Here is a 26,928-nt window from a genome sequence, read left to right on the forward strand (position 1 = left end):
TGTGTTATAAATATTTAAAAAAAAAAAAAAAAATCAGAACAAAAAACAGAACAAAACAAAACACACATACACTGGGTCCTGGGGTTGGAGGAAGTGGCAAAGCCCCAGAGCCCGGGCAGGCAGGAGCAGGCACTGATGCTAGAGGGTTAGGACCCCACCCTCTGCCCCCCCAGGCTATCCACCAGCCTGTCGCGCTTCCCTGGAGACCCCTTCTCACATTTTATCTACTGGCACCACCCACCCCACATGGCATGTGTCACCAATCTCTGGTCTAGGGCTGAGGGCAAGGACTGCACTAGTTGTCCGGGAACTGGGGAACCCTTGAACACCACACGCAACCTCTGGAGGTGTGTGGGGTAGGGTACTTGAACAGTGGAAACAGACCAGACTAAGGAAGGAGTCTGGGGCAGATGGCAAGGTGACCTAGAAGCCACAGCCTCACACAGACCCAAGGCAGAGTGGCTCATCAGATCACTGGTGGTCATCCAGCTGCTGCAGGAGTGTTCGCCGCCGTCTTTCCAGCTCACCCTCGCTCAGCTCACTTTCAGACGTGTCCCAGCCCGTCTGGTGGAGCAAAGGCACAGCTCACCCAAAGCCTCCTCCGAGGGCCGTGGTGGCCTGGACAAAGCGCTGACGGGGCTTGGGCTGGGTGCCCGCCTTTTACCTTCTCCTTCTTGATTCCAAAGCCCGGAGAGCGGTTAGGGAGCTCTGCCCGCTGGAGCTCGCTGGCTTTGTCCTGTTCTGGTTCTTTCTCATCACTCTCCTTGGCTGCTTTCTCCTCAGGGTCTGTCTCACTCTCAGGGCTGTTCTGTAAGAGCCCAGAGCCCACCTCCTCAGTTCCTGTGAAGGACAGCCCAGGAGGCGGGTAGAAGAGCTCTCACAAACTAGCAGGGTCTTGGGTAGCAGCTCCTCCTCTACGCACCGACTTGTGTCTTCTCTTCTTCGTTTTCTTGTTTGGTTTCTTGGCTTTCCGAACACCATGATCTAGAGATGAAAAGGCCCCACTAAGCCTTGTGGGAGAAATGGGAACCCACCCTTTCCTCTACTCCTAGTTCACAGACGGGAGTGTCTCAGGCACTCCAGTAGACCTGCCTGGGCAGGAATGGGCATTTCTCCCCTCACATGGGCAGAGACCACCAGGGACCTCCTCTCAGCCTGGACCAATACTTCTAACAACTGCTTACCTGATCCGAGGAGAAGCCGGGAGGATGGGGAGCCCCGTGCTCCAAGGGCAACACCCCCACTTTCAACAGAGTCAAGTGAGGAAGAGGGATCAGAGCCTGACTCTGAAGGGTTCTGCCTTCTCCGCTTAGGGGGCCGCAGAGATGGTGGGGGCAGCTCCTCCTCTTCTGACTCAGAGCCCTAGGCAAATCACATGCGCGTCAACCCAGGGGTCCTTCTGGCCTTGAGAAGCCCCTAGGTCTGCAACTGGGACACGGGGACCCAGACCCACAGGAATCCTCAGCTCTCTAGGAGAGGCTTTTATTTCCCAAGACAGTTCAGCCTTGCCCCACCCACCAGCTTACCGAGGGGGAGTGGGAACGTTTGCGATGGTGTTTCTTGCCCTTTCTGCCATGTTTTCGGCCTTTGGTGTGGAGGTGTTGGCATTCGGTCTGGCGGGGGCAGTGCAGGGGAAGAAAGGCAGCAGGATAAGTCCCAGTTAAAACCCTACATCCTGGAATCTGACTTTGCCTGTTAGGCTAGGGTCTCCTGCTTATCCCAGGTACCGTAAGCCCTCTCTCTCTTTAGTGGGCCAGGGAAAGGAACGCCCTGAGGATTAATAGTCACTGAGGTCTCTGTTGAGCTGGCCCAGGGTTTCATGAGCCTCAGTCAGAACCAGAAGACCAGAAGCTCTGCCTCACCTCCAGGACCTGCAGGAATTCCCGGAAGAGCCGGATCCGCTCCGACTCCAGGGTGATCTGCTCAAAGGCTGAGTCACACACAAAGCGCTCACGGACCTTGAACGAGGAGAGCACTGCTGATCAGACCAGCCCCGGCACGGCATGGACGCCGCCATGAGCGCAGGGAAGGGCTGGGGCAGAGGATGGAAGGGAGCCGGAGCGGCCCGGAGCTGTGCTATGACTGGGGTGGGCCCCCCGTGTGGAGAGCACCGCTGTCAGGATTGAGGGGTGGTGCTCGGTGCCAGGCTGCAGCCCTGACCTCTTCCCAGGCAGTGCCCAGCTCCAGAGCAGGCACAGCCTGCCTCAGCATGCTTCGAAAGGCAGCTTCCCTGCGCCGCATCCTTCGTGCCTCCTCCTTCTCCCGCTCTTTCTCCCGCGCCTCTGCTTTCTCCAGCAACTGGGGGCACAAAGGGCACAGAGCAGGGTCACCTCTTCTGGGTGGATGCCCAGGTCCCATTCAGCCATCCATCAGGAGGTGGGAAGCTGGGGTCTGGGTCCTACTGTCACCCCCCAGAATGGGGTATATACATTGGGGCTGTGAACAGAAGGAACAGGAGACGGGATGAGTCAGAGAGCAGTGCCCTGGACACAGCCCTCCCCCACGCCGTCCCTCACACTATTGAAGGTCAGCTTGATGTTGCCTGCGTCCAGCGCAGCAGCCCTCTTGTCAAAGCTTATGACGTGGGCGAAGTCCTCAAAAGCTGTGTTCACCTCCACGCAGAAGCCCCGGTCCTGTGGGCACAGCAGCAGATTAAGTGGCGGGTGGGGGTGCCCCCACCTGAAGCCCCAAAGCTGGCCTCCAGGGCAGACGGGTCAGCTTACGGAACGCTCAGGAGACTCCTCAGCCTGCTCCGGCCCCCAGAAGCCACACAGGACTGGGACACACTGGAAACAAACTGTCCAAGTCCCCATCACCTGAGGATTTGGTGCCCCGACGTCTACCCTTGGTTTGGTTGTCAGTGGGGCTCACATGGGGAGTGTGAACAAAGGGGTAGGTGCACGTGTCTCACAATCTGCTTTGTTCCTTTGGCTCAAAGCTTTAGCCCTAGCTGGGCCCCACACAGTGACTTCCAAGCATTCTCCATCAACATCCGCTGGTCCCCACCCTCTATTTTCTGAGTGCTTACTACACACCAGGTATTGTGCTGAGGAGCTCGCACGCACCTCGTTTTCCTCATGAACATAAGCACCGGGCATAGTCACCTAACTTTTTTTTTTTTTAAATTTATTTTCCCTTTTGTTACCCTTGTTTTTCATTGTTATTGTAGTTATTGTTGTTGTTACTGATGTCATCATTGTTGGATAGGACAGAGAGAAATGGAGAGAGGAGGGGAGAAAGGATAGACACCTGCAGACCTGCTTCACCGCCTGTGAAGCGACTCCCCTGCAGGTGGGGAGCCAGGGGCTCAAACCGGGATTCTTCACCAGTCCTTGCACTTTGCACCACATGCACTTAACCCGCTGCGCTACCACCCGACTCCCGTCACCTAACTTTCTACAGGAGAAGCCAAGGTTTAGTGAAACTAAAGCACCGGCCAAAAGTCTCATGCTAAATACACGGCTAAGCAAGAACACTCAGGTCTTCTGAACCCCAAAGTCCATTCTTTTGTTTTTTCCCCTCCAGGGTTACTGCAGGGGCTTGGTGCTGGCACTACAAGTCCACTGCTTGTGGCAGCCATTTTTTTCTATTTTATTGGATAGGACAGAGAGAAATTGAGGGAAAAAAGAGAGATAGATAGGGAGAAAGACACCTGCAGACCTGCTTCACCAATTGTGAAGTGACCACCCTGCAGGTGGGGAGTTGGGGTCTCAAACCTGGATTCTTACACAGGTCCTTGATTTAGTACTATGTGCGCTTAACTGGGTGCACCACTGCCCGGCCCCCCAAAGTCCATTCTCTGAGCACAGATTACCTCCGCCTGATAAAGATCATCAGGCATGCAACTCCCAGACAACACTGAAAGCACCTAGAACAATGTCTCAACTGGTAGAGCGTGGGGCTCGTACACTTGAGGCTCCCAGTTCAGTTCCCAGCACTGCATGTAGCAGAGGGTGTTCTGGCTTTTCCTTCCTGTCACTCATGAAATTCATATGTAACCGGCATAGGGATCCTGGTTCGAGCCCCCGGCTCCCCACCTGCATGGGAGTCACTTCACAGGTGGTGAGACAGGTCTGCAGGTGTCTGTCTTTGTGTCCACCTCTGTCTTCCCCATCTCTCTCCATTTCTCTCTGTTCTATCCGACAACGAAATCAGTAACTACAACAAAGGCAACAAAAGGGAATAGACATTTTTAAAAACTCATGTACTCAATATAAAACATTAACAAGAAAAATACACTCGCTGGGTCCAAAGACCTCTCAGAGCACAGGACTTGTAAGCCTGACGCCCCCAGTTTAGCCCCAGGCACTGCTAGAGCTGAGCGGTGCTCTAAACTCTTACACTGTGGACTCACTAGAATTGTCTCTGTGCTGCTTTTGTGTGTCTCAACATCCCAATCAAGAAAGTCCTAGGAACCTTCTCTCATTTGGCCCAAGGTAACACCACCATGGTAAGCGGAGTGACAAGAGTTTGAAGTTTGGCTCTCAAGTCAGTCAGGGTGAACACGAGCACTACTATGCACAAAGACCCAGGTTCAAGTCCCCATCCCCTCCTGCAGAGGTAAGGCTTCACTAGTGGTGAAGCAATAGATGACTTTCTTTTTTTTTGCCTCCAAGGTTATCAGTGGTGGAGATCGTCTGCACTACAAATCCATGGCACCTGTGCCCCCCCCCCCCAATTTTCTGGGTAAGAGATAAACTGAGGGGGAGAGGAAGATAAGGAGAAAGACACCTGCAGACCTGCTTCTCTGCCTGCAAAGCGACACCCTGCAGGTGGGGAGCTGAGGGCTTGAACCGGGATCCTTGCTCGGGTCCTTGTGCTTTGTACTATGTGCACTTAACCCATTGCACCGCCCCCAACCCCCAGCCGCAGATGTCTTTCTCCACCTCTATCACCACTTCCCTCTCAATTTCTGTCCTATCAGATGTTAAAAATCTTTAACAAAAGATAATGTTTAAATGTGTCGTTGTTATTTGCTGGAACAGAGAAACTGAAGAGGGATGGGACAGAAAGGCGCCTGCAGCACTGCTTCACCGCTTGTGAGGCCGAGGGCTTAACCTGCCGGGTCACACTGCACAGGGCAAAGCAGCACAATCCAAGTGGGCGAGACGACCAGCCCTAAACAGAACCAGAGAGTCGCTCTGGCGCATGGAATGCCAGGGGTCAAACTGAGGACCTCATACTTGACAGTCCACGGCTTTATCCACTGCGCCACCTCCTAGGCCACATTATCTGATTCTTAGTGTCTGTGCTGCACTCACTCTCCCTCTTCAGTCTCTCCTCTCCCTCTTATCCTAACGGTCAACTCAGGCAGCTTCTTGGTGCCTCACTCACTTCTGTTCACCTCCATGCCTGCCCTCTCCAGAGTCCCCTCCTCTCTTGCCTTTAGTACTTGGCCTTCTCTACTACCCAGTCCTAGCAATCTCATCCTCACTCTTCTGGCTCTGACTCATACTACACTGGGTATATCAGAAACTTCAAATTTAGTGTTTTCCAGGGATCCAACACCCCACAGATGTCCTGGGCCTAGATCTTCTATTTTTTACTTTTTACACCAGAACACTGCTCAGTTCTGGCTTAAGGAGGGGCTGGGGATTGAACCTGGGACCTCAGAGCCTCAGGCTTGAAAGGCTTTTGCATAACCATTATGCTGTCTCCCCAGGCCCTGGGCCCAGATCTTCTGTTTTCTGGCTCTTCCAAGTCCAGGCTCTTGACATTATTCTATGGGACAAGAGGCACCATCAGAGTCCACTTGGCTGGTAGATGACCATATGGTGTCCTGAATTTGCCTACCTTCCATTGATAGATGCCCTAGAGGGGGCTATCAACAGAAATTTCTTTTCTTTTTTTTTTTTTTTTTGCCACCAGGGTTATTGCTGAGGCTCAGTGCCGGCACCATGAATCCACTGCTCCTGGAAGCTATTGTTTCCCCTTTTGTTGCCCTTGTTGTGATTATTGTTATTGTTGATGTTGTTCATTTTTGGATAGGACAGAGAGAAATGGAGAGAGGAGGGGAAGACAGAGGGGGAGAAAAGGATAGACACCTGCAGACCTGCTTCACCGCCTGTGAAGCGACCCCCCTGCAGGTGGGGAGCCGGGGGCTCAAACCGGGATCCTTATGCCGGTCCTTGCACTTGGTGCCACGTGCGCTTAACCCGCTGTGCTACTGCCCAACCCCCCAGAAATTTCTTTTTCAGGTATGGAGAGTCAGGACTCTGCAGATACTGTCTGGTTAAAAGTTAAGTGGCAGGGGTAGGGGTGTAGCTGAGTGGCAATGTGCATGCACTGTAAGTGTAATGCCCCGAGTTTCATCCCCATCCATCCCCCAAAATAAAAGTGCACAATATAGGGAGTCGGGCTGTAGTGCAGCGGGTTAAGCGCAGGTGGCGCAAAGCACAAGGACCGGCATAAGGATCCCGGTTCGAACCCCGGCTCCCCACCTGCAGGGGAGTCGCTTCACAGGCGGTGAAGCAGGTCTGCAGGTGTCTATCTTTCTCTCCCCCTCTCTGTCTTCCCCTCCTCTCTCCATTTCTCTCTCTGTCCTATCCAACAACAACAATAAAACAACAAGGGCAACAAAAGGGAATAAATAAATAAAATAAATATTAAAAAAAATTTTTTTAAATGCACAATATAAACTAGCTATATTGGGAGGATTATACTCGGGGGCAAAGCAGTGGTGCACCCAACAGGTTACCATGAGCAAGGACTGGGATTCAAGCCCCTGCTCCCCACCTGTAGGAGGGAAGCTTCACTAGTGGTGAAGCAATGTGCTGCAGGTGTCTTTGTCTCCCTCTATCTCCCCCTCCACTCTCGATTTCTAGCCTATCAATTTTAAAAGGTTTTTAGGGGCTGAGTGGTGGCGCATCTGGTTGAGTGCACATTACAGTGTGAAAGGACTTGAGGCCCTGGTCCCCACCTGCAGGGTTTTTAAGAGATAATTATATTTTATGTGATTACCCTACTTGCTTTATTCTTCTCTGCCCCTAGTTTACTCTAAGAATAACGCCGCCAGATGGAATTACTGCTGTCTCCCCACCCCTGCTAGGTTTAATTCACTCCTTCCTTTTGAGTTCATGCACACACAAAAATCTGTCAACTCTATTTCTGAGTGACTACTCCACTAATTAAAACTTTCATTTTTTTTTTTATCGGGGAGATAGCATAATGATTATGCAAAAAGATTTTCATGCCTAAGGCACAAAAGGTTCCAGGTTCAATCCCCAGTAACACCACAAACCAGAGATAAGCAGTATCTCTGGGGGGATAAAATCATTTTAACAGAAATTTTTTTTAATGAAAATCTTACATAGAATCTCTGTAGAACACAGAAGCAAACTACCATACCTGTAGTAAGGAGAGAGTGGAGAGTGGTACAGGGAGATAGTAGGATGGTTATGCAGACTTCCGTGTCTTAAGACTTAAAGCCTCAAAGCTCACCCTTCCCCATACACACACCATACCACCATAGGCCCGAGGTGAGCAGTGCTCAAGTGAGGTAAGTAAATATCAGGTGCTGTGGCACACAAAGCTAGGTGCACATACTACCACGCCCAAGGACCTGAGTTCAAGGCCCCAAATCCCACCTGCAGCAGGGCCACTTCAGAAGCAGCAAAGCAGGTCTGCGGGTGTCTGTCTTTCTTCCTATCTGGCCTCCTCCCCTCTCAATTGCTCTGTTCTATCAAATAAAATGGCTGTGTGTGGCCTCCAGGAGCAGTGGGTTTGTGGCACCGAGCCCCAACAATAACCCTGGAGGTGCAAATAAACATGAGAATAAAATGTCCCCCTACACTCAGCCCCACTCACCTCCAACTTGCTTGTCCCCAGCTACTTCACAGGAAACCTGGGGCATCTGAGAAACCCAGCTGGGGCACCCCAGCTCCTCACCCACCACTGCCTGGGCTCATCCTCCACCCGCGATATAGGCCGCAAAGGCCTCTGACTGGTCTCCCGGCTCGACACCAGTATTGCTCATTTTACCATCAGCCCCAACAGCAGGGGACATCTAGGCGTGGGTGAGAAGATGACTCAAACTCAAAGTTTATTTGAATTACTTGGCATGATCATTTTCACTATCCAGGGGCTTCAAATACTGTCTACCACCCTACAGATGCTGTTCTACGCTATCATAAGGGCTTTTCTTTGTTTAAAGTAATGAATTAATTTTGGATAGAGACAGAAATTGAGAGGGGAAGGAGAGTAGGGAGAGAGACAAGACACCTGCAACACTGCTTCCTCACTCGTGAAGCTTCCTCCCTGCAGGTGGGGGTCTGGGGGCTTGAACCTGGGTCCTTATGCACTGTAACGTGCACTCAACTAGATGCAACACCACCCAGTCCCACAAGGATTTTTCAAAAACATCACTTGACTGTGTCATTCTCTGGCTCCTCCATTTCTTAGAAGATAAAAATCCACATTTCTGATTTCAGCCTGACAGCGCTTTACACACAGAGCTCTACTTTCAAGGTGTGGCATGTGGCTCCATAGAAATGGGAGTCACAGACAATAAGGTTTGTCCTATCTAATGGTAATTTTTAAACACTGCTTAAACAGAGAAATGATATGGTATTGAAGTACAGTAACTGCATCAGTATGTCTGGCAACACATGGCACTTAAAAAAAAAACCACTGTGTGTGCAGTGGGAATCTGCTCCCTTTATTCCCATTCCATTTTCACCCCAGGCACCGAGTCCTTCCCTTGGTGGTTAGGTGCACTGCAATGGGAAACTCGTTTGTTTGTTTCTTTGTGTTTTGTTTTCAGACAAGGAAACAGAAGCTCAAAAGGTTAAATGGTCTGCCCAAGGTCACACAACTAGCAAGTAGTCCAGCTGGATTTGTGGCCAAGCAGTCAGCCTCCCCTGGCTCTCAAGTGCTCGAGGAGGCCTTTTCAAGTAGTGAGAATGCTCTTCACTTCCAAATAGAAACATCTGTGTGTGTGTGTGTGTGTGTGTGTGTGTCTGTGTGTGTGTGTCTGTGTGTGTGTGTGTCTGTGTGTGTGTGTGTCTGTGTGTATGTGTCTGTGTGTGTGTGTCTGTGTGTTTCTTTGGCCACCCTTGGTAGGAATGGATACTAAAAACGATCTCTCCAATGTACGAAAATCAAGGCACTTCAGGGAGGCGCTGAGTACTGAGAAGGACGGCCCATCCATTTGAGCCCACTGCCTTACAAAGCTGGCCCAGTATTGGTCAGTCAAAATTTCGAGAGGAGCTGCAGATGTGTATGGGCAATCTTCAGATTTTAAAACATTAGTGACAAATTCCAAACCTTTCAAAAACACACACTCAGGTCCAAAGGAACATATTTGTATGTAGCTCTGTAGTCTGTGACTAGCTGTGTGTCCTGCTCTTTAAGCCCACTGTGCTTGTCCCATCCCTTTGCTCCTGATGGACGCAGCCTCCACCCAAACCCTCCATCCTCCTCAACTTTTCTGTTCTTAAAGGTGCAGTTCAAGTGTCAACTCTTCTGATTTCCCTTCCAGTAACAGCACTTGTCTCTGTCTAGTAGTCATATCTCTCTTCCTGTTAAGCCATGAGCTCCTGGTGGGAGGAGACTGCTTACTCGCTTCTGTATCACCAGTGCCCAGTACAGGACCACAGTATGGCAGGCACCTGCAAATGCAGGGAATCCTGGCCAAAGTGTGACTGTACCCAGCTTGCATCCACCAGCCCCAGCCCCTGGCCTCTCTCACCTTAAGGATGTCCTTAATGATCTTCTTCTCATCATGGAATCGTGCCTTCAACTCCTCCACATAGAACTTGAATAAGTCCAGAGGGGTAGAGCCTGCAGGGGAGGGAGGGAGGGGGGCCTGGCAGGCAGCAGCTTCCCAAGGCCTGGGGGTGGGGTCGAGGACAGCACCAGGGTGTAGGGCTGCAGGGAGGCTGGCAGGGCAGGAAGCCAGGCCAGAAGGGGAGCCTGGCTGCCTTACCCGGCTGGCCCAGCATGTTGGCAAAGCGGACATCAGTGCTGACTGCTGGGTACAGCTCCATCCAGGTAGACATAGAATGCAGCTGCCCTGTCTCGTGCAGCTCGTCCAGGAAGGTCTGAGCAGGGAGAGGTCAGTTACAGAGAGAGTAACAATGGGAGGAAGAAAGAGCCAAAGACGGGAGGAGGAGGTGGGTAGAGGTGGGAGGAGAGCAGTCCAGATTGAGGAAAAGCAGGCCAGGGAGGCAAAGGGGAACATACAAATGGAGAAGCAGACAGCAGCAGGAAAGGAGAGAATGCAGATTCAGAAAGGATCTAGGGCCTGACAACCCAACTTGGGAGGCAAAGAAACAAAAGCTTGCCTGCCATACAATGTTCCCCAGATACAGTTTTTAACCACCATTACCCACCCCCACCCCCAAGCTAAAGGGTAAGCTAGTTACTGCTGTCTGGCAAATCAACGTGACCTGGCTGCCAAGCCGTGCTACTAGGGTGCTCTCTGCTGGCTGCTATTGGTGGTGCAACACCTCCTCTCCTTTGAGAAGCTGCACGCTGGAGAGGGAGGACACAGCAGAAGCTGGACTAGAGGCACAAGGTGGCCATGCAGCTGTGACAGAACTAGGCACCAGGAGCCAGGGTGCGGTGGGTGGTAGACTGTGGTCCAGGCAGAGCTGAGCTCTGATCCCAAGAGCGGCAATGATACCTGGAAGGCCTCCCGGTTCTTGCGTTGCTGGCGCCGCTCCCGAAGCCGGGCCCTTTCCCGCTCCTCCTCCTCCTCCCTCTCCAAAGCTCGTATGTGCTCCTCAAAGCAGATAAGTGCATCTTCTTTGTCCATGTCTAGCCACAGGGAGGAGATTCAGTGGACACCAGCAAACCATCGCAGACCTCAGCACCCCACCCACAGAGCTTTGAGGATGCTGCCCCCACAGGTGCCAGGTGGGTCATTGGGACCTGTGGCAGAGGCTACTGGAAAGGCAATTCTTGAGGAGGGCTTGTTAACTGTAGGTGGACAAATCAGTGTGTAGTCAGCTCAAGAATTCAGTTACTGGAAGTCATTGTATGAAACCAGCAGACTTGGGATCTGAGGCATGGGATTTTATGGAACTGGAATCCAAGCAGGTATTGATGCAAAAGGCAAAATTCTGATGTCACAAAAGATTACAGGTGAACAATGGTTTACTGTAACATGTGACCAGTTGATTTAAGGCCACGTTCACATGAGCTATAAAAAAATTTCATCACGGGAGTCGGGCGGTAGCACAGCGGGTTAAGCGCAGGTGGTGCTAAGCACAAGGACCAGTGTAAGTATCCCAGTTCGAGCCCCTGGCTCCCCACCTGCAGGGGAATCGCTTCACAAGTGGTGAAAGAGGACTGCAGGTGTCTATCTTTCTCTCCCCTTGTCTTCCCCTCCTCTCTCCATTTCTCTCTGTCCTATCCAACAACAACGAGATCAACAACAACTACAACAATAAAACAACAAGGGCAACAAAAGGGAATAAATAAATAAATATTAAAAAAAAAATTTCATCACCGGTGGAGGGTAGCTAGCATAATGGTTATGCAAAGAGACTCTCATGCCTGAGGCTCCAAAGTCCCAGGTTCAATCCCCCCACACCACCATAAGCCAGAGCTGAGCTGTGCTCTGGTTAAAAAATAATATTAAAAAATAATTAATAGACCCCACCAATGTGTCCTGGAGCTCCGCTTCCCCAGAGACCCAACCTACTAGGGAAAGAGAGAGGCAGACTGGGAGTATGGACCGACCAGTCAATGTCCATGTTCAGCGGGGAAGCAATTACAGAAGCCAGACCTTCCACCTTCTGCAACCCACAATGGCCCTGGGTCCATGCTCCCAGAGGGATAGAGAATGGGAAAGCTATCAGGGGAGGGGGTGGGATATGGAGATTGGGTGGTGGGAATTGTGTGGAGTTGTACCCCTCCTACCCTATGGTTTTGTTAATTAATCCTTTCTTAAATAAAAAAGAAAAAAAATAATAATAATAAAATAAAAAGATAAACTTTTTTTTTTTTTAATTTCATTCACCTCCAGTCCTTCTGATTCCTATCCCCGTGCCCAACCTCCAAGGGCACATAAATGCTCGGATCAGTGGTAGACTCCAGAAAGGAGGCGTCCCAAATGATACCAAATGTTCTGGAGACCTCTCCAGAACACACAGATGGACACTAGGGACTTCTCAACATCAGAGAGGTCAGGGGGTGCAGGGAAGTGGTGTGAGGCAGGCTCGGGGGGCCCAGATAGGTTAACGAAGGAGGGGCAGGAGTGGAGACCCAGGCTTACTCTGCAGCTGATGGTCCTGAGCAAAGCTGGGGTTATCCATGAGGTACTGCTGGGCCTGGGACCATGTGGTTTGGAAGCTGACGCTGCTCATCCCATCCAGGATGTTCTTCAGGGCCTGGATGTTGCGGCGCCGCAGCTGCTTGGCCTGCTCCTAGGAAGCCACAGGGGAAGGATGAGGTAGGACCGGCAAGAGCTGCTCAGTGGGCCTGGCAGAGGAGGACTTAAGAAAGGGAAGCACCAGGGAACCTGCGGAGGGCCCAACAAGGCAGCCATGTCCCCAGGAAGGGACAGGCGCAGTGAGCAGACTAGCCCCTCCAAGGCCTCTTCTTGCCCTCCCACACCCCAGGGTGTAGACCTAGAGCAGAAATGGGTGTGCGAGTGCCCTACCAGCTGCAAGAGATAAACAGGGCCCTTGGGGCAGTGGCTGGGGTCTGCTCGGAACGCGAGTCTAATGAGCTAGGCCAAGGGGTCTAGGCCAGTGACTGTTTACCTTCTCCTTCTTGGCCAGGAAGAAGAGGACATCATCATAAACTTCTTTTCGATCCCTCTCGGGGACTACAGCCCAGACCTCCAGATCCCCAAAGGTCTGTTCTGCCCGCCTGTGGAGTATGTGGATGTGAATCAGAACCAAAGACAGAGACCCTAGGTCTAAGGGCTTCAGGGTCCCCAGGCCCCACCCCAGCCTGTCCCTGACCGGTAGCGGGTGGTGGAGGTCATGCGTTCGTGCTGCTCCAGAAAATGCTGCAAAGTCTGCTTGGCCTCCTTAGCCCTGAGTCGGGCCTCTGCCTTCTCTTCCTTCTCGCGCTGCGCCTTGTAGGCATTGAATGCCTGCTTCTTCTCACTCAGTTTGGGCAAGGCACTGGGGTGGAGAAGGGGGAGTGGGGTGAGGACAGAGGCCTCAGCCTGACCACTCTGCAGAGACCCTGGGAACAGTTTCTACAGAACTGAGAGAACATAGCAGACACTGAAGGGCCTCTGAGGACACGGGAAGATGGGTCTGGTCCCTAGGATTCGGGGAAAGGGTAGAGGCATCAAGAGGAAGAGCTGGGGCTGCAAGACACTCCCGACACCGGGTCTATGTGAAGAGCACTCAGGGTCACAGGCCTCTTTTCTGCCCATCCCCACCTTGCCCCATTAATTCCATTCAAATCAATTCAACTCAACAAGTATTTGGCAGACACTGTTCCCCTCCTCCTGGAGGCCCTCCAGCTTCTCTTTTCATCACACCCACCTATCTTTCACTGTCCTGACTGGTCCCTGGGGGACTACGTGTTGAGCTGGGGTTTCTCAGGGAGTCCCTGGCACAGCTGCTCTGATGAACAGGCTCTGGAGGGCCTGGATCCGTGTCCCTCTGCCCAGGCCTACCTGTAACGGGGGTCGGTGACTACCATCTTCATGGCCTGTTCCCATGAGGCATTGGAGGGGACAGCCTGGAATGGAGCAGGTGGGGGTCATGGAACCTGCCCCACCTCCAGTCCCCTCCAGGCCTACCTGAGAACCCCACCCCAGCACCTTGTCCCTCAGCAGCTCCTTAAAGGCCTGCTTTGCCTTCTCCCGGTTGCTCCAACTGAGGCCAGACCTCTCTGGTTCTGGCTTTGATTCCTCTTCCTCCTGCTGTGGTTGCTGACGCTGTCCAGCAGAACTGGGGGGCAAAGAGGACTTAGCCACAGCATCCCTGGTCCCTGGTCCCTGTAGCTTTCAGAGTCCTACATGATTGACAGCGCAGCACACCCTCCTAGCTCCCTGGGGCAGCCCTTTTCTGCCCTTCAGAGGTCACACCCTTCCCAGGAGACTTAGCAGAGGTCAGGAGTTGAAGTAGGCAGGAGCCTACGGCCAGCACCTGGACTGCTGCAAGGAAGCCCTCACCTGCTAGGGCCTTCCTCCGCTTGTTGTAGGAACCCCTGCTCCAGGGGCTGGGGAGCCTCTGACACATCGCAATCTTCACTCCCACCTGGCTCAGGTTCTAGAAGGCCTGAGGGCACTGGAACAGGGCCAGGCGGTACAGGTGGGGGGTCAGGCTGGGGCTGAGGAGGTGGTGGCTGTAGTGTCTGGGGCTGAAGCTGCTGTTTCCTGCAGGGGTGTCAAAAAGACCATGTCCAGAATAGAGCAGGGACAGAAGCAGGACAGCTGATCTGTCCTGGGGAGGACCAAGTGGGGATCAGGAGAGTCCATTCCCAGCCCTCAGGTGGCCCCCAGGATAGATGTGTAGGTGGACATATCACTCACCCTGCAGCTTCCTGTTTGACGAGAGCTGCAAGGGGAAAAGACAGCACAGTCACAGAGTAGTCAGGGTCACCCCAGAGTCACTCCCAAGGCCCATGCTGTCCTCACCCTCCAGGTCATCCAGGTCCTTAGGTCGGGTCCAGCGGGACTCCTTACTCTGGTTATTATAGTAGTACAGCTTGCCTGAGTCTGATGTGTACTCTTTCCAGGGACACTGGGACAGCAACAGCTGCAAGAATAAGGGTCAGAGGACGTGAGTGGATTGGAACTTGCCCTCCGGCTGCAACTGGGAGGACTAGAGGGACCCAGTGAGTGGGGGACGCAGGCATTTTCAGCTACTATCTGACCTGGCTCACTATGGGGAAAGGTGGACTTCCTGAAATCACAGGAAGCCAGGGGGAGGGGGTCTGCGGTGAGAGGAAAGGTCAGGGAGGCTGAAAGGAAGGTGGAAAAGCTGGGCTCAGAACCTCTGCCTTGGACTTGAGCACGCTGGGCTTCTCCCACACAGACTGCTTGTCGTCGGCGTTGTAGTAGTAGATGCGCCCATCAGGGGTCACATGCTCACTCCACAGGGCTCGCTGGGGGAGGGGCACAGAAAGGCAGTGCTTGTCCTCCTCACCCCCAAAATGTAATCAACAGCTACCCTCCTTTAGCTTTTCTACCAAGAGACCCCTGAAGTGGAAGAACTCACCGGAGGAACTGTCCCAGGCACAGCAGCTGGAAAAGAAGGCAAAGGAAACACATCAAGTCTTTGCTCCAACCCCCATCTCACCCCACCTATTCCTCCCTCGCTCCATCCCTGATAAACAGCCCCTGGTCCCAGCAACATCCCAAGCTCCCTGGCATCCCAACAGGCATGATCCAGCATGGGCTCGAGTCCATGGTCCCCTCTCCCCTGTGTCCCCCCAACCTCCGAGCCTGGGGGGAGCAGGCCCCCAAAAGACTCACAGCTGGCGGTGTCCGCACCTGGAGCCGTCTGCCGAAGAAAGAGGAGGGGGAAGGGTTGGGGCCAAGCCCGGTGGCCCCCAAGACCCAGGCCGTGGGGGAATGGAGAAGCAGGCCAGGCCAGGATCCATGTGTCCTGTTCCCAAGGATTTCTGCTCCCTAACAGACTTCTCCCACCCCAAGGCCATGGCTCCAGATCCCAGGGGGAGCCATGGAGCTGTTCCTTTGCCCTTTTTCAAGACTATTTTGCTGAGTCAACCTCCGAGGCCCATTTCCTCCACAGTGACTATCAGATTCTACATCCCATACAGAACAGACTCTACAACACTGAACAACAGCACAGGGTTTAGCATGCTCCTCAGACACTACTGCTTTCTCCAGAGACAAAAATGATGTGAAGAGACCATATTCGAGTGTCTGCAGTACTAGCTCTGTTGGGGCAAGGGGGCATCTGGCATGATGATGCTCCGTAAGAAGAAGCTGGGCACAGTGGGAGCTAACGAGACTGTGTCTCTCCTAGGAGATGAGTGAAGTGCCGCTTGTAGGGCTGAAGAGAAGCCTTGGATGTGGGGGGTGCTGCTGGGCACCAGTGTGGACCCAGCGAGAAGCGGGAAAGCACGGAGGCTGTATCTCTGTGCTCCGAGTCAGACCCACAGACCTGCAGGGCAGAGCCTGCTTCCTGCTGTTCCCAAGTGCTTACCGCTGCAGTGACAGGCACTGCTGGCATCAACATTCCTGGCATCATAGGAGGCACCATTCCCGGTATCTGTGGGGACAAAGATGACAAAAGCCAGCTAGTGAGGTGAAGGCAGTCAATGCCCAGGATCTAGGCTCTCAGTTTTTTTTCTCCAGTCACTCAGCAGACAAACCCACAGGGGTCAAAGCTCCCCCACCCACCTCCTGCCCTGAAGTTCAGATGCTCATGCCCAGTCCCCTTGCCCTCCAGCTAAACTGACAGGGTTTTCCAGTGCAAGGGAGAGGACTACCTGTGTGAGCGGTGGGGGTGCCCCCATTGGTGGAAGCATCGGGGGCATGATGCCAGGTGGCATGGGGGGGATGGCTGGAGGTCTCTGACTCAGGGGGGGTAGCCCCATTGGAGGAAAGGGTGGGGGGATTCCTGGAGGGGGCATCTAGAAATGAAGAAAGGGAGAGACACAGAGCTGTGAAGGCTGTCCCAAACCTGTCAGGAAGCATCCACTGGTCCATCCACCCCCTCCAGCCCCCTCTCCCCAGCTTGGAGGCGATTCTGGGGTTTTGACGGAGGAGTACAAAGCATGAAACTGCCTCTTGCCTCCCCTCAAGAAAGACTATTAATTGGGGGGGTCCTCTGTGCCTAACAAGCAAGCACATGGCTTCTTGGGAGGATGGTAAGGGGGATGGAAAAGAAAGAGTAACTGCCGCCAGACTAGGGCCGAAAAGCACCACCTCTTCAGCAACTCTCCCCAGAGTCCGCTCAGAGGCAGGGCCAGCAGGCAGGTGTCCTCAGTCCCCTGCCTCCCATTTCTTTTTTCCTTCAATTCTCTGGCCACCAATTGCTATTGCAGCCTGACTGTGTGACATACTTAAAAAGAATACAGATAAGGAGTAGTGACAGAGAAAGCCAGTCCCACCCTACCCTAACAGGGTCTCTTCCCTTCTACTTCTCCTGTCCCAGCCCCCGAGTGTCCCACAAACAAGAAGACATGGGGTAACTGTCAGCTTTATGGACTGAGAGCTTAACAGCAGCCCCTCCCAGCCCAACGCCCAGGCACAACCATCCCTCTTCCAAGGGCAGCAGAAGGGGCATTACACAGAAACTGTGCTGGCGAGGCAGCCGAGCTAGGGTCTGGGAAGTCGGGGATGCAGGCTGGAAAAGCCAAGCCCAGGGAAAGACATAAAACTTACGAAGGGTGGTGGCATCATGGGGGGCCCCGGTGGGAAGGGGGCAGGCGCTGCTGGGGGCCGGGGACCAGAATCGGGAACCGACTGTTGAGGGAGAGAAAAGTCATAGGACCCAGGATGGGCAAAGAGGTGGGCTTTCGCAGAAGGGAAGCAGAGGGGTGAGAATGAAAAAGGAGCATAAAGTTCAGAGGGTCTCTGAGCCCAGTGTCCTGCCCCTCTCCGGCTCTCAGCCCCAGGCAGGCCTGCTCTGTTCTGCCAGCCCAGAGTCAGTCAGTCAAGGCTCTTCAATGCCATCTTTATTCCAGAAGTCTCCACTTTGCCAAAGCCACAGAGAAGACGGAGGTGGCTCAGTTGCCAGCAAAAGTGGCTCTTCCCAAGGCTTTACATCCATTCTCTTGCCTGTGGGCAAGGTTGTGCCACCTCAGAGCATTTCAGAGGTCTCTCACTTCCAAATTATCCAGGATGGAAGTGACCTCTGTTTTATTCTCTTATTCTAATTCACCCAGTCATGTACAGATGCAATCCTTAACGCTCTAAACACAATTGGCTACTTTTTCCTCCTAAGTCCCAGGCTCCCTCGCCCTGTCTACAACACCAGCATCCTCCCCTAACTGGCCTCTTGGTCAGTAACTCAGTCTGATTTTCCACTCAGCTCCATGGCTCCCCCTGGGATCTGGAGCCATGGCCTTGGGGTGGGAGAAGTCTGTTAGGGAGCAGAAATCCTTGGGAACAGGACACATGGATCCTGGCCTGGCCTGCTTCTCCATTCCCCCATGGCCTGGGTCTTGGGGGCCACCGGGCTTGGCCCCAACCCTTCCCCCTCCTCTTTCTTCGGCAGACGGCTCCAGGTGCGGACACCGCCAGCTGTGAGTCTTCTGGGGGCCTGCTCCCCCCAGGCTCGGAGGTTGGGGGGACACAGGGGAGAGGGGACCATGGCTGTCACAGCTCATCTTTTAAGTCTCAGCTGGAATGTCATTTGCTCTCTGAGGTTTTCCTATTGAAAGCAGGTCCTTTCCATTTATTCTTTTTACGTTTCCTCATGAACATAATTTTGTAATTACTATGTGTGCCTAGATGTATTTCCTTTATTGTGCAGTGTACTACCTTTCCACTGAGGGCAGGGGTCTTTGACTTCCTGAAAGCTAGGTTCCTGGTACCCACCACAGTGTCTGGCACATAGTGGGTGCTCAATATTCATGAATTCATGAACAAATGAAGGAATAAATCTTCTCTATATAGAAACTCCCAATTTTAAAACTCTATCCTATAGAAATAGCCCCACATGGTTAAACAGGCTTGTGTGCAAGACTTCTATTTCAACATTATTTGTGAAAACAAGAGATTAGAATCAGGCTAAATATCCACGGTAAGAAATTTCATATTATACATATATAAAGCAGACATTTGAAAATGGAGAAACTCAATGATATGAAAAAAATCTTTAAGACAAATTAACGAATGAAAAAAGCAAAGTACAGCAAATTCTACCACTTGCATAAAAATCAGAGAGAAGGGAGTCGGGCTGTAGCGCAGCGGGTTAAGCGCAGGTGGCGCAAAGCACAAGGACCGGCATAAGGATCCCGGTTCAAACCCCAGCTCCCCACCTGCAGGGGAGTCGCTTCACAGGCGGTGAAGCAGGTCTGCAGGTGTCTATCTTTCTCTCCTCCTCTCTGTCTTCCCCTCCTCTCTCCATTTCTCTCTGTCCTATCCAACAACGACAACAACAATAATAACTACAATAATAAAACAACAAGGGCAACAAAAGGGAATAAATAAATAAAATAAATATTTTTTTAAAACCAGAGAGAAAAGATGACAGATATGAAATCAGTGGGAGAGAGGGAGACTTCACACTGTATGCTTTTTCTGGGCAACTTGAATATGTGCCCACAGGATTGTATGACCATTCAGAATCTTTTAATGCAGTGCCAGAGCCCCACACATGTGATATCACTGGTCTGTACCCTTCTCTGGGTCAATTTTCTTTTTCTCCTCTCTCTCCCTCCCTCTTTCTCCAGAGCAGTGCCTCAGCTCTGGCTTACACTGGCGCTGAGAATTGAACCTGGGACTTTTGGTGCCTCAGGCATGAAAGCTTTCTTGCATAATCATTATGCTATCTCCCCCATCCCATCCCATCCCATCCCATTTTTTCATCTTAGAGTGGCAAAAGATGAGAAGAGATGGAGAGAGACCACAGCATAGCTCCACCATCCATGGCACTCCCACACAGCACCAGGCTCAGACCCAAGATCTAGCACAACAAAGCACACGCCCTACTGGGTGAACAATCTCCTAGCACTCAAAACATTTTAAGGGAATCAAAACTTGCAGATGCAGGCCACCCTCTGCCCCCCTCCTTTGCTAGGGTGGCGGGGAAAGGGTAGTAAGGAGGGGTTGGAGGGAAAGGTGGCAGCTGACCCAGAGGAACCGACTCGTTGCTGCCCCGTTACCCCTTTCCAGAAAAGGCTCAGCCTTTAAAACTTTCTAATCACCGCTGGGGAGCCAGAGACGACCCGAACTGCCCCTGCGGCTCCAGACAGACTATGACCCACATAGTCAACGACTGCCACCTCTCCAGATTCAAAGGAGGTCTCGAAAGTTTACATCAGGCTCAACCTGACGCTGTTGACTGGCTACGGAAGAAGGGCAAACGCTAGAAGAAGAAGAATCTCTATCTCTAGCAATATCTGTTCTTCTCTTTCTGCTCATCTTGTCTTGAAGGAAAGAGAGAAGCCAAACGACTCCAATTTGAAATACCTTTCGCTTGTATTGCGCTCACTCTTGTTTCCTGAAACTTTCCTCAGCATGGAAAGATCGAAACTAGTCAAAAGAGGAAGAAAACCAGTTCTCAGTGCCACACAATCCTCTAACCACCGAGATATCACATAGTCAGTCAGCCTGGGCCCAACCAGGATGCAGGGAGGCCCATCTCAAGAGACTGGCACCACCACACAGTTGTCCAAGATAGAAACCTATGAGTCACTCCTCACACCTCACTTTCCGTCAATACATCACTGAGAAGTTAATTTAACCTCCTAAAGATTTCTCAGATCTACTTCTTCCCATTTTAGGGGCCCAAGCATGGGTACACCTGGTTATATGTCCACACTACAGTGTGCAAGGACCCAGGTTCAAGCCCCCTTTCGCCACCAGTGTCCCTGCAGATGTTTCCCTCTTTCTCTTATCTCCCCTTCCCCATTCAACTTGTTTCTATCCAAAATAAAAATAAATAAATAAAATTTTAAAAAATTTCCTTCCCACCATAACCATTCTTCACTTCTGCATCTGATATGGTCTCCCCACAGATCCTCCCCTCTGCATCACAGAGCAAGTTCAGCGTAGTGCATCTGACTACGGAACTCCCCTGCTTAGCCCTGAATGGCACCTGCTCTTCCTACAGTAGAGACCAGGACCGCAGTGCAGGTCCTGGGAGGCCATGGCAAGTTTCCACCCTAACTACCTTACTAGGTTTGCACTGAGCTCCGGGATCAGTGCTCCAGCCACACCCTTCTCCTTCTCTCAGTTGCCAGACGCTGGCATCCACCGTTACCTGAGGCAAACTTCCCGTCAACCCCCACACTCCTCCCATCTATCAATCATCACTTCCTCAAGTCTTCCTCCCAACTCAATAGACTGTCAAACCATCCCCTTCAGCAACAATGCACTGGAATTTTAGTGATCTGCACAGTTCTGATTGTACTGTTACGTTATGTGGAATTACTGAAAAACAAATGCTAAAACAACACTCCACAGACTTTATGATGTACCTTTGCCTCAGAAATGTTAAAAAAATGTCTTACATTCAGGAGCCAGGTGGTGGCGCACCTGATTAAGCACTCACATTACAATATGCAAGGAGCCAGGTTCAAGCCCCTGGTCCCCACCTGCAGGGGGAAAGCTTCATGAGTGGGGAAGCAGGGCCCCAGGTGTCTTTCTCCCTCTCTATCTCCCTCCCCTCTCAATTTTTCTGTCTCTACCCAATAATAAAATCAATTAAAAAATCTAAATGTCTTACACTCTATTGTAGCAGAGCCACAAATTCCATTTTATCTCCAGGGTTATTACTCCAGCTTGACGCTTGCATGACTCCATCATTCCTGGCAACCTTTTTTTTTTTATTGCCACCAGGACCAGGGTTATAGCTGGGGCATGTGCTGCTACTCCCCAACCTCACAACCATTTCTGGGTTTTTTTGGTTGTTTTTTTTTTTTTTTTTTACCAGAGCACTGCTTAGCTCTAGCTTATGGTGGTAGTGGTGGGGGATGTTGACCTGGGACATTGAACCCTCAGGCATGAGTCTCTTTGCATAACCATTATCTACCCGTCCCCCACCCGACTCCTTAACCACCCCAAATCCTTAATAGAAAGTGAGAGCTATCAAGAGAGAAAGGAACGCACCCAATTGACCCAAATGAACACACACATTACCATGTGCAAGGACGCAGACTGGAGCCCTTGCTTCCCACCTACAGTAGAAAAGCTTCATGAGTGGAAAAGCAGGTCTACAGGTGTCTCTCTTTCTCTCTCCTCATCTCCCCCTCTCAATTTCTCTCTATCAAAAGAGAGATACCTACAAAATTGCTCTGTCACTGTTGACACTTGCCTCCTGCAGCTGGGGGCTGGGGGTTTGAACCTGGGTAACATGTGTAGGTGAGCTACCACTGACGAGTCAAAGACTCTAAAGGGGGGGAGTGGGAAGGGGACTGAGAGAAAGTGGAGGGCCCAGTGCATGCTGACGGAGGAGGAAGACTTCACTCAGCTTGTGGTGGGAATGGTTCAGATAACTATCACAGGGACAAGAAACTATGCATGTGGCAACTATCTTGTAGATCTTTATTTCCCCAATAAAGTGATATGGGAAAGAAGAAAGTCTTGATCAATGAAATATCTGCAGCTTCCACTGGACAGAGAGTTCTAAAGGACATAGGCTTTGTTTTTCCTAGTCCCATCTTATCCTTACTGCATTTTCCTTGCCCCCAGGGTTATTGCTGGAACACAATAGGTGCTGGCACTTGTTGACTTAATGGTCTTGGCAGGTCCCACAAAACAAGCGGAAAAGTCCAGTACTCACTCAAGGAACAGACAATGTCAGAGCTGGAGGCAACCACCCAAGACAATTACTATTTTTCAGACCAAAAAAAAAAAAAAGCTAAGGGAATTAGTTAAGGTCCCACCTCTAATTGGGAACAGAATGAGGAATGGCTTCAACCTACCCCCTCAGCTCTCATAAACAGCCCCATGCCAGTAAGACAGCTCACCTGGGAAGGTGACTATTTCACCATGTGCCCTTCCTGTGGGAAGCTTGGGTGCTGCGATGTCTTTCCCTCTATCTGTCCCTCTGGAAAAGTCAGCCTGAAACAGTGGAGACCAGCAACAACAAAAACCAACCACCAGTCCCTGTCACAGGAAGATTTATTTCTCCACCACACCTCCTACCTACCTCCTGTATGCTTAAATTAACCAGTCGCATATTTGAGAACCAGTGGTGACTTTCTTCTGCCCACCCTACAGGGTATCTTCTCTAACATTCGAGGTCTTTCAGAAAGGTCTCTCCTATACTCATGGCTCATTCGGACTCAGCAGCTTCTCTCCTACTCTTTGCACAGGAATCCTTTCATTCCACTTTGCCTCTCACTTTGCTCATAAAGATCCAACATTTGAGGAGTCGGGCGGTAGCGCAGCGGGTTAAGGGCACGTGGCACAAAGCGCAGGGACCGGAGTAAGGATCCTGGTTCGAGCCCCCAGATCCCCACCTGCAGGGGAGTCGCTTCACAGGTGGTGAAGCAGGTCTGCAGGTGTCTGTCTTTCTCTCCCCCTCTCTGTCTTCCCCTCTTCTCTCCATTTCTCTCTGTCCTGTCCAACAATGACAACAATAATAGTAACTACAACAATGAAACAAGGGCAACAAAAGGGAATAAATATTAAAAAAAAGAAAAGATCCACATTCAACTCCTTCAGATTACCTTTGACTTCCCTCCACACCTGCACACAGGAAGCTATTTGTGCCCTGCCCCTCCCCGAGGATAAACACTTTGTATACAATGTCAAACTACTCTGGATGTCTGTTGGGTGTTTCACCGACAGGAGTGCTGACCTTCCTACCTGAGTGAAAATCTACATTCAGGGATTTTCTTCTGCTGCTGCTCCTTTTTAAACTGCAATAAATGCAGACTCATCACCTTATTTAATTTTTGCATGCTAGAATTTCCTCAGACAGGAAAGTAGGGTGTGTGTGTGTGTGTGTGTGTATGTATGCACAAGAGCACATGTGCCCAGGTGCACTTGTATAACTTGTGTAAATAATAAGTAAAATAATTTTTAAAAATTCTCAGGGTACTGACTGCTGACACAGGCAGCTTGGTAGGTATTTGTGTGTAGTGGCATGAGAGAACCTAAGTAATAAAATCTAACTGCATATGACTATCTTCAACTTGGAAGGGAAGACCTTGGCTAAGATCCATAAACCGGCCTGGCTTGAATAGTTTCCCACAAAGGCCAAGGCAGCACCAAGTAAATTACTGTGGAACTTATGGAGCCCTCCTTTCCCTGAGCCTTGAATGTGTCGTGTACATACAACCCCCCCCCAAAAAAAAAAACAACCACCTTTACCCCTACCTCACTTTCTTCAATGCCTGTACAACTTGAATCTTACACTTATCTAAATGCGAATCTGACAAGATACTTTGTGACACCCAGAAATATAGAAAAAAGGAAAAAACACATTTGTGTTTTCATTGGGGAAAGGTAAAGAAGAGACAAGTATTATCCAATCTTTACGCGTCCACTTGGGTCAATGAAAAGACCCTGAAAACACAATCAATTCTTCTGATCCTCCAAGCTGAAGAGGTAGCTCAGCCCAAAGATTCAAAAAAAAGCAGAAAAAGACAAGAATGAACAGAGAAGGAAAAGAATGGAAGGAGGAAATAACAACAGCTAATATTTATTGCTTATTAATGAGCAAGATAGCATGACAAACATTTAACCCTTACAACCATCTTAAAAGTTATTGTCCTTTTACAAAGAAACTGAGGTTCGGAGAGATTGAGTACTTTGACCAAGAAAGGTAAATACTAGAGGCAAGTTTGGAATCTAAGCAGTCTGACCCCAAAGTCTATCTTCAAACTACTCCATAAAGCTACCTCCCTAACAGCAGGATGGCTGATGGTCCACGATGTTTCCGATACTCACATTCCATTTCCCTGTCTTCTTTTCACCCCAATCCTCACACCACCCTGAAATCCTAAAGTCGGTGATCACAAGATTGATCTGACTGTTCATGTCTAAATGAAGGGATTTTGTTAGAAAATGAGGCTGCGAACCTCTGAGAAAGACGTAGCCATCATCAAAATGAAAAGTAGTACACCAGAGATAGCGTGGAGTGCACAGGACTTGCAGACAAAAGTCTCAGTCAGAGCTGAGGGGTCTTCTAGTCAAACTTGATAGAGAAAAAGTCTCAATAGCATGGAAGCTGAGAGACGAGCAACTAACCTGTGGTCTCTCTGCCCTTTAACTGTCCCCCAAAGCACCCGCGAGCCCTCCCGAATTTCACGACCATCCTAGGCCCTGTTCCCCCGAATCCGCCTAGTATCCTTCCTGCTCCCTCAAGATCGTGGTCATCTTGGGAGAAACTATCTCGGGATGCTCCTCTCCACTACCATCATCTCACCCCTCTCCCCCTGAAGAACGAATACTAATTCTGGTCTTCATCAACCTCCGCAAGTCAGTTCCTCCATTCCCGCGCCAAGAGGCCTCCGGCGGCCCTCGCTCGCCCCTGGGCATCTCCTGCAGCTGGAGGCCTGGCTGAGACCTCCACCCTCTTTTGCCTTTGCTTCCCGCCTACTAGAGAATCCATTCTTCTGAAACTTCTCCTCAAACACCACTCCATTTGTGGAGCCAGATGAGATGAGGGAAATCTCATTCCTGCGCATCTTATGGTCACCGTTTGGAATGGATGGAAAAACCTCAGGCCCCACAGAGCCAGTGACTCGCCCAAGGTCACACGACAGAGCTGGCGGAGTCTGTGGGCAGCAGAAGCAGGGTTGGGACCAAGGAAACTGCTCTTTCCGTTTCTTGGGCTTCGCAGTAGTGGGCTGGGGAGACAATGAATGACCCCTCCTCGCCTCAGGAGACCAAGCGGGCGATGAGGGAGGGGACCCCCGGGGGCTCGGGACGTCCTGGGCTTCTGACGGCACCGGCACCGTGGCTGGGGGGACTCGCCGCACGCCAAATGCCCCAGGGAGGGGCAACTGTGGCCCCAGCTCCCCCGGGACCGAGGTTACCACACCTCCCGCGCCCTCTTCTTCCCCGCCCCTGCTCCTCGAGACCCCTCTTCGCTCCATCGCTCGCACCCCGTCCAGAAACTCTCCCCTCAGACCTCCACCCCCGCCAGCCTCCATCATGGCCTCCCCCGCCCCTTCTCCTCAAATCCCCGCCCCCACCCCCTTCCCAGGCTCCCGTCCGGAGCGCCTCGTCCCCCTCGGCCTCCCCCGGGGCCCCGAGTCACCCCGTGGCCTTCCCGACCCCCCGGCCCTAGCCCGGGCCGTCGGGGACGCTGTGGGACCGCCCCGGGCCCTTCCACCCCCGCGCGGGGACGTTACCATGCCAGAGCCTCCGAGCAGCTGGGCCGGCTTGGCCCACCCGCCAGTAAAAGCCGCTCTGATTGGCCGGGCCGCAGCCGGGAGGGCGGGGCCAGTGGGGGGTCGCACCCCTTGGTGGCCGGGACTCCCGTAGCTCCCGCCGACGAGCCCGGCTCTGCACCGGCCCGGAGCGCCCTGGCCCGACCCCGCCCCCGGCGCGGAGAGCAGGCCCCGCCCCTCGCGTCCAGCCAGGCCCCGCCCATAAGGGGTGTGGCTCGTGTACTCCGCGCTCTAAGTGGCGGTCGCCAGGCTGCTGTGAGCGGCCAGAGCGTGGGTACCCTGCGGCTCGGCGCCATCCTGCAACTCTCTGACCTTCCCGCCTAGACCTCGACAGCAGCTTCCAGACATCTGCCGCTTGGCTGTCGCGTCTGCTGCAAGGAAGCAGTCGCTCCTAGGACCCGGGGCTACACCAGAGTCTTCACTTCTTGCAAAGGGGATGGTACCTTACTTAAGGGCGATTTTTCAAATTCCATGCTTTCTTTCTTTTAGCACTTTTTTTTTTTTGCCTCCGGCGTTATCGCTGGGGATCGATACGGGCACTACGTATCCACTGCTCTTGTAGCCATTATTTCAATTTTTCTTTTCTTTCTTTTTTTTTTATAGGACAGAGAGAAATTGAGAAGGGAGGGGTAGATAGGGAAAAAGAAAGACACCAGCAGACCTGCTTCACTGGTTGTGAAGCGACCCCCCTGCAGGTGGGAAGCCGTAGGGCTCGACCGCTTTTAGCACTTTCTTAACCCATTCATTCAACAACTATTTATTCAGCACCTGTTATGCACCACAAACTCTTCCAAACTCTGGGCATACAGCTGGGAGAGAGAGAGAGAGAAGGAGGAGGAGGAGGAGAAGAAAGGGAAGTAGAGAGAGCGAGAGAGAGAGAGAGAGAAGGAAAGTAAATAGTTCTGACAGGTGGGATGCTACCTAAAGAAGATTGAGTGCTTGCCTTCGTAAAGCAAAAGTTGGTGCAGAATAACAGAATTATGAAACATTAAGACATGACCTTCTAGATTTCGTTGTTTCTCT

At 51.7% G+C, this 26,928-nt stretch overlaps 1 protein-coding gene across 6 annotated transcripts; it reads right to left on the reverse strand.

Annotated features, from left to right (window-relative positions):
- PRPF40B (pre-mRNA processing factor 40 homolog B) lies at positions 1-26,056 on the reverse strand. Of its 6 annotated transcripts, XR_009550862.1 has the most exons (25): positions 25,867-26,056; positions 17,273-17,353; positions 16,375-16,518; positions 16,089-16,154; positions 15,392-15,419; positions 15,135-15,160; positions 14,911-15,021; positions 14,552-14,672; positions 14,447-14,471; positions 14,087-14,290; positions 13,733-13,862; positions 13,586-13,650; positions 12,915-13,079; positions 12,711-12,819; positions 12,221-12,371; positions 10,625-10,758; positions 9,926-10,040; positions 9,689-9,780; positions 2,517-2,633; positions 2,161-2,298; positions 1,863-1,958; positions 1,527-1,613; positions 1,185-1,362; positions 665-984; positions 1-564 (listed from the first exon to the last, which is right to left on the reverse strand). XR_009550862.1 is itself a non-coding variant. In XM_060195402.1 (24 exons), exons 1-24 carry the CDS (start codon positions 25,867-25,869, stop codon positions 878-880), a joined length of 2,493 nt encoding a protein of 830 aa, XP_060051385.1. In that variant the 5' UTR covers positions 25,870-26,056; the 3' UTR covers positions 1-877. The 6 variants fall into 6 exon arrangements, 4 of the variants coding, with proteins under 4 accessions (XP_060051385.1, XP_060051386.1, XP_060051387.1 ...); XM_060195402.1 differs by having other exon boundaries at positions 1-984; XM_060195403.1 differs by lacking the exon at positions 25,867-26,056 and adding an exon at positions 20,027-20,729 and having other exon boundaries at positions 1-984.
- Positions 26,057-26,928: the final 872 nt, after the last annotated feature.

Source organism: Erinaceus europaeus, chromosome 7 (genome assembly GCF_950295315.1).
Source record: "Erinaceus europaeus chromosome 7, mEriEur2.1, whole genome shotgun sequence".
Classification (NCBI taxonomy): domain Eukaryota; kingdom Metazoa; phylum Chordata; class Mammalia; order Eulipotyphla; family Erinaceidae; genus Erinaceus; species Erinaceus europaeus.